At 59.7% G+C, this 6,809-nt stretch overlaps 1 protein-coding gene across 1 annotated transcript in view; it reads right to left on the bottom strand.

Moving 5' to 3' along the window:
- Positions 1 to 6,809, bottom strand: part of ALX4 (ALX homeobox 4) — a 75,995-nt gene that overhangs the window by 68,864 nt on the left and 322 nt on the right. The window contains 1 exon segment of the mRNA XM_006028430.2: positions 6,632 to 6,809. This exon segment is cut by the window's right edge and continues 21 nt beyond it. Coding sequence (XP_006028492.2) covers positions 6,632 to 6,809 — 178 coding nt within the window.

Below are 6,809 nucleotides of genomic sequence, written 5' to 3'. Positions count from 1 at the left end.
CCTGCCCCCTCCTCCCTCTCCTCCCGGGCCAGTCAGTGTCCGATCCCTCCTAGGTGGGGAAGCCCAGAGGGAGGAGGGGGGTAGCCGCTAGCTAGCTAGATATCTCTTAGGTAGGTAGATGAGAGACTGCTGGCAGCCGCTAGCTAGAGAGCCCCTAGGGATAGAGAAAGGCAGATAAACAGCTGGAGAGGCAGATTTCCTCCAATTAGACAAAAGGGTACCCTGGATCTATATCTAGGGGTGACCGGTATCCATTAGCATCAGGTGAAGCCAGCTGTTGCTTACAAAAGCCGATGTCTCTCTGACTTCCTTGGTCTCTAAGGTACCACTCTAGCTCTGCCTTCCTCCTGATTTCAGGCTAACAGGATGATTCCCTTTCTCAGTATTCAATAGAGGGAGAGAGCCAGACAGATGGATGGATATCCTCTAGCCACACTCACTGTGCAGGACACTCCACGGGTCTATTCTTTACAGGGGCCTCGATGGTTTCCTGCCTACACTAAAATATCCTCACAGACACTGTGGTGACCTTTTCCCCTTACACAGAACCCCCTTCAACTGCGATCCGCAGCACCCCCCCCCCCATGTTGACACAGCCAGATGTGGGAGAAATGATCCTTCCCTCTATAAACCTCCTTCACACGTGGAGAGCAAATGGCGGGGGCGCCCCACTACCGCATCTCCCTCCCCTGGATCCGGGCGGCAGCCAGGACCTGCAGGAAGAGGAGAGGTTTGCTGCACACATTACAGCCTGCCAGACGCTTCCCCGATGGGCACTTGCTGGACAGGGAGTCAGATGGGCCCGATCCAAAGCCTGTGTTAAAATTGTGGGGGGGGACTTGTCATTGCTTTCAGTGGCCTTCGGATAAGAGCCCAAGTACTTAGTAGTCTACGCCGGGAGGGAAAGGCTCATTCTCCCTTCCCTTATCCCTGCATTTGAAAGTGCTGTTAGGCTGAATACCGGGCTTGTTTGTTTGTTTGTTTGTTGGGGGGACATATCAGAAATGTCAATTTGAAAAAAAAAGCGCGGTGATTCTTTCACCGCGACGGGGTGACGCTTATTAATAAAGCCTCATAGCCCGAGCTTCTGTTTGCTCGCGAATAAATCGATCAGGACTGGCCCTGAAGGATGTTTCCTTTCCCGGGAAAAGCAGTTTTCCCCCGGAGCAAGAATCCCGGCGGGTTTTCTCTGTCATCCCTCCCAAGTCTTCCCCAGCCCCTGGTCTTTTTAGTTTTTTCAGTGTCGTTTTTCAAGTAATGTAATTGCTCTCAACTCCTCGCCGAAGAAATAGCGATTCTGATCCCTCTAAGGCATAAATCCGTGGATCCCCTCCCCCCCCCAACCAGGATCCGAGGGGGCTTTTTCATATTTTAATTGCTGGTTCCAGTTTGGGAGATAATCCGTTACTGCTAGGGCGGGGAAGCGATGGCGGTGAGAGGGGATTGGGGGAATTAGACACGCACGTTTGATCAGTAGCATAGGGGGACCCTGGGCGGCCTGCACTGTCGGCTCTGGGATCGGGCTCCTCGGAGCTACCCTGGCATCAATCCTTCGGGAAAGCCAAAAGGAAAGGGGAAATGAAACGTCGCGGCCGATCTCTCCCATGTCCCACCAGGCGCGACAGCGGGGATCTCCAGCATCTGGATCCCTGATCGGCAGGTTCAAAACGAAGACAAAAAACCCCAAAGCCTTCCGTTGGCCACCCGGGCACCCCCGGGAGAAAAATAGATCTGGGATCACTCCCTAGCGCTTCCTTATTCCAGGACCCGCTCCCGCCGCCCCTCCCTCTCCTGTGTATCTACCTGCAATCCAACAGCAGTAAGCTGGAGCTCTGCCCACGGTCGTGCACCCACCTCCCCCTTGACCTGAGAGCCTGGCACAGAGACCTCCGATCTCCTTCGGATCGGGTCTTCAGGCGCTGCTGATGGGCTCTGGGCATAAAGAAGGGAGATCCATGGCGCTGGGGGCCGAGTTAAGGCGGCGGTGGTGGGGGGGGGAGGGAGCGTGTTTTCAGCTCTCTGTGGGGCTGTTGTGAGGGGCATCAGGAGGGCTGTTGAGACTGTGGTGGGGAGTGCGGAGCACCAGCAGCGCTGGGGGGGGGGGGGGGGGGGGGGGGGGGGGGGAGCGTGTTTTCAGCTCAGCTCGCAAACACAGCCGGCATGCCAGCCAGCACGAGGAAAGGAGCTGGTCTGCTAGCGGCACCGCTGCAGCCCCCCTGCCTTGTCCGATGGAGCCAGCCAGCCGTGCAGAGGCAGGGGCCCATCCCGGGTTCATTTCCGAGTGGAGACACGGGAGATGGCTGGGGACCCGCCGCACCCCGCACTCCCGGCGCATCGCCAGCTCCCCTCGGCTTCAGCGCGGGGATGTGGGAAGATGCGACTGGGGTGGAAGCAGGCAAGGAGGGGGTGGGATGAGATCGGGGCACGGGCAAGGACAGACGGGGAGCGCGGGAAAGGCTTAGGCTAGGTTGTTTTCGTTGTTGTGGTTTTTAAATCTGGCCCCTGCGAGGAGCCAGCTCGGCCCCCGGGAAAGCTGCGGCCCGGTGGCTCCGTCTGGCAGGGCGGGGAATCGCCGCACGGAGCAGGGCTCTGGGGGACAGCGCCGGGCAGCCGTGGAGCGAGCAGAGCGAGGGACCGGACAGCCCCCGCCAGCGCTGCCCCCGCAGCCCCCCGCCATCGCTGCCCCCTGCCCCGGGGGACTGAAGGCAGCACGGAGGCGGCGGATGTAATGGCACCGAGGGTGCCCCTGCACCCCTGGGACCTGCCCCCCGGGAAAGCTCAGACTCCTTCGCCTTAACGCGGATTAACGGCGCTGCCCCAAAAGGGAGAGGAACCGGCATAAAGCCTGACCCACTTGTGCGGGGGAGAATGAGGCCGAGGTTTAGGGCTAGAGCCGCCTCCCGTCCCTGCCCCTGCCCCTGCCAGCACAGCGCTAGGGGCATTGCCCGGCCTGGCCACCGCTCAGCGCTCCAGGGCAGTGCCTGCTGGTGGCGAGCTCTGCTAGGGGCACTGGCCTCAGCCTGGCACGGGAGCGGGTTTGGCAAACCTGCGAGCCCTGATTAACTACGGGCCGTTACGCACGATTGCAGTTATGCTCTTTCCTAGTGCATCATTTCGGATACGCTTTGCAGGCAGGCGGTGGGGAGCTTATTAGCAGCAATACGGCTCCGCCGGCCCAGGGGCTGGGGTTGGGGTCTCAGCTGACTCCTGCTTCTCCCCACCGCTGCTGCTCGGACGTGATCACCTGGCAGTGGTGCGGGGGGGTGGTTCTCCAGTGGCAGACGCCAAGTCCCACGGGTCGGGACTGCTGCTATTAACACAGCTATTAATATTCCTCATTATTAGTCACTACAACTACACCTTTAATTTTTAGAGTAAGGGGAGCCCCATCTGCCTAGCAGGACCTTCTACTCGTTCCCGCCCGGATCTGGCTGTTATTAGCCGGGGACTATCCTGTATCACGAACCACACGGGTGACTATTAATTATGTCCCCGTCTGTTCCAGCCACTTCACACGGGCAGGGACTCCGTCGTGCCCTGAGTCTCCGAGGCACAGATCCCAGCTGAAGGCAGCGGGGGCAGCGCTGCTTTGGGGTCAACCCCTAGGATGCTGGCGGGGCTAACGCGGGCCGTAGATTGGCCCGGGTCTCTCCGGCCTTGCCTTGCAGCTAGGAGGGGTCGTGCCTGGATCTTTCAACGTAAAATAAAGCGATCGGGTTAGCTTGGAGCTCTCTGCCTCCGATGCCCAGGGCTGATCAGAAACCGCTGCAGCAGAAATCACAGGGTCACTGCTAATCGATGAGCTCTCGGAGCTGCACGAAGCCGGACACACACACACACACACACACACACACACACACACACACACACACACACACACACACCCCCTGGGTTTAGCAGCTGGAAACGGGCAGGGGAGCGGGAAAATCGCGGCCCAGGGACTGCCAGTTTCGAAGCACTGAAACTGACCATCTGAAACTGACCAGCCCCGGGCCGGCTCCTGAGTGCGCCGCTGGGCTTAAATCGCGTCCAGTTGGGAAGCCGGCGCCTGGCTGGACTCATGCCTTGTCCCGCTCCAAACCGTGTTGTCTGCCCGGGGCCAGATCCTGCCCTGGGTTAGGCCGCTGCAAATCGGGAAGGACCCGATCCACCCGCAAGGAGTTCAGTGTGTGAAAAAGATCGGGGACCGGAGCCGCGCACAGGATGATTCCCCCTCTCCCGCTGAGTTGCCCGAGCTGAGCTTTCTGTTACGAACTAAGGGAGGGGAAAGAGAAAGGAAGGAAGCAGCGAGACCCACTACGAGCAGGGGCACACAGGATCCGAGCATCTCCCAGAGCCTTTTGGGGGGGGGGGGGTGTAATTCTCGATTGTCCATGCTTGAAAAATGGACATGTTTCCTCTGCGCCCAAAGATCCCCGGGGACCAAAGTAGCCGGGAGCAGGGCTCCGAGACTCTTTGGGAACCAACCCAGATCGCTCCGGGTTGCTGCTTTCCTCGCTGGGGAGGGCAGGTCGGGGAGTGGGAGGGGGACAGTGCCTAATTCTGAGCGTTACAAGGCTCTTGTCTGCCTGCGAGGCGATGATCTGGGCCTTTCGCCCTGCCCGGGGATGATCGCTGCCCTCCCAGCGGCTGCGGGTGCTGAGCGAGCAGGGCTTTGCCTTCTCTCAGGGGCCACTCAGCTCTTAAACCCGGCCCTTAGCTCGGGAGCGGCTTGGGCCCGTGCAGTCACCTGCCAGGCCGGGAATCACAGGGCTGGAAGGGACCTGGAGATAGCATCCCTCTCTGCTCCGGGCAGGCGCAACCCAGTCTGCACCATCCCTAGGCAATACAGTAACACGCATCCCCCAGGCACGGAGCTCACGGGGCCTGGGCTCGGACGGGCAAAGCTGAGGCTGCACCCGATTGCTGGACCTCTCCCCCCATCCCGTGTCTTTGGAGGCGGCTGCCCAAGACAGGCCTTGCACGGCCCAGCCCTGCCCTGCCAGCTATGCCTACGGCCCGAAGACACTGTCAGACTTCGGGAGCCCCTGCGGAAGGTGCCTTGGACTGACTTGGAGTTTAGGGAGGGGGAAGACAGATGTGCGGAGAAAGGAAACAATAAAGCAGAGGCTATCGAGCAGGGGCCGGGACCTGACCCTGGTGAGATCTGCCAGCACCCAGCCTTGCCTTCCTTGCGAAATCTTTTTCCGATGCCCTCCCTGATGGGCACCACCGGCCTCTCTACAGTTTCGCAGGCTTGGGTCCTTTCTACTGCCGCTTTGGGTGACTCTGTTTGCTTTAAGAGCGGAAAATAATTACTCCCACTGCTCCTTGGCTGTCTGTGAAGGATCAATCCGGAGGCGCAGCCAGCTCAGGCTGGGGTGGAAAGATTCACTGTGATTCCCAGAGAAGCAGGGCAGCTGGATGGGCTGGGCGGACGAACAGCCAGCCCGAGGAGGGACACTATACACATTCGTCCCTAGCTATGGAATAAACGGGTTTTTTGTCGTTCCATCTTAAAGTGACAGCGAGAGAGAGCAGCTCTGCCAGCATCTGTAAGCGCAGCTTCAGGTCCGCAGTGAGAATAAACTCGGGTTTATATTGGTGCGGCTAAGCGCCCATGCCAGGCTGAGCTGCGACGACGAAGAAGACGCGGGTTATCTCGGGTGGCTCAACAACCTCCGGGCCCAGTTGGAGATAGGGGCAGTTTTGCATTATCCTCCCAGCTCAGTGGCCTCGGCACTGATCCCCGACCCGGGGAGCTCGCTGGGCTCAGGGACTGGGTGCCACCGATTTGGGGTTCTTCCTTGCTGCCTCTCTTCTTTTCCTGCTCTCACTCCCCCTCTTTCTTGCTTTGCCTCTTTCTCTCTCTCTCTCCTGATTTCTCTCTTTCAAACCCAGCTACAGACGTTAATGGCATCCTAGACAATGAAGGTGGGAAGGGACCCCCGGAAATCATCCAGGGTCCAGACAGAAGTGACAATTTTCGCCCGACCTGGCCACACAAAAGCAGGACCATCCCCAGCTAGATCATCCCAGCTCAGGCTTTGTCTAGCCGGGTCTTGAAAACCTCCGAGGACGGAGCGTCCTATAATATTTTATTTTTATATGGTATCTTTAATGCTATAGGGGCTTTAGCACCCCAGCCCGCATGCTCTGGAACCCGGGACCTCGGCGGGACAAAGGGGACGCCTGCGCCGGGGCAGAGAAAGCTGCTGGCAGGGAAAATGCCCGGGTTGGGACCTCTGTTCCGGCCAGGCGAAGGCAGAGAGGACGGTAAGGCGCAGGCGAGGACTCTGCCCGCAGGACCGCGTGTTTGCCCCACCGCCAGGATTTGCTTTGTTCCCAAGCGGAGCCCCTCATCCGCCAGCACCCCTGGGTCACAGGACGGGGCATCGGGGCACAGGGGGGAGTGCATCTCCTTCCCTTTCCTCACCGGGACCCAGGACTCGAAACCAGATCAGGCTTGTTCACACGGGATCGGCTCTTGGCCGTTCAAGAACCTATCAGCACCCCCGGATCCTCGTCCCCTCTGCTGGAGGAGGGGGGCCAGGCCGTGTCCCACGTACTCCAAAGCTTGATAGTTTCCCTCCTCCTCCCCCCCAGCCCCACTCCCCGCGTGCCACCCCCAGCCTCAGCCAATGCAACTCACCGTAGCAGGGCACTGGCAGGGCTCCGTTGTGGCCGCTGGTCTCTTGCAGCTTGAGGTTGCTCTCCGGCGGCGTTTTGCAGGGACCTCGCTGCATGTAGAGATGCTGCTGCTGCTGCTGAGCTGGGTATTTGTTAAAGGAGCCTTGCGCCCCGGCCGAGCTCGGGGCCTGCCCACTGCC

The sequence above is a fragment of the Alligator sinensis genome, unplaced genomic scaffold (genome assembly GCF_000455745.1).
Source record: "Alligator sinensis unplaced genomic scaffold, ASM45574v1 scaffold441_1, whole genome shotgun sequence".
NCBI classification, from domain to species: domain Eukaryota; kingdom Metazoa; phylum Chordata; order Crocodylia; family Alligatoridae; genus Alligator; species Alligator sinensis.
This window is presented reverse-complemented; position numbering and strand designations above follow the sequence as displayed.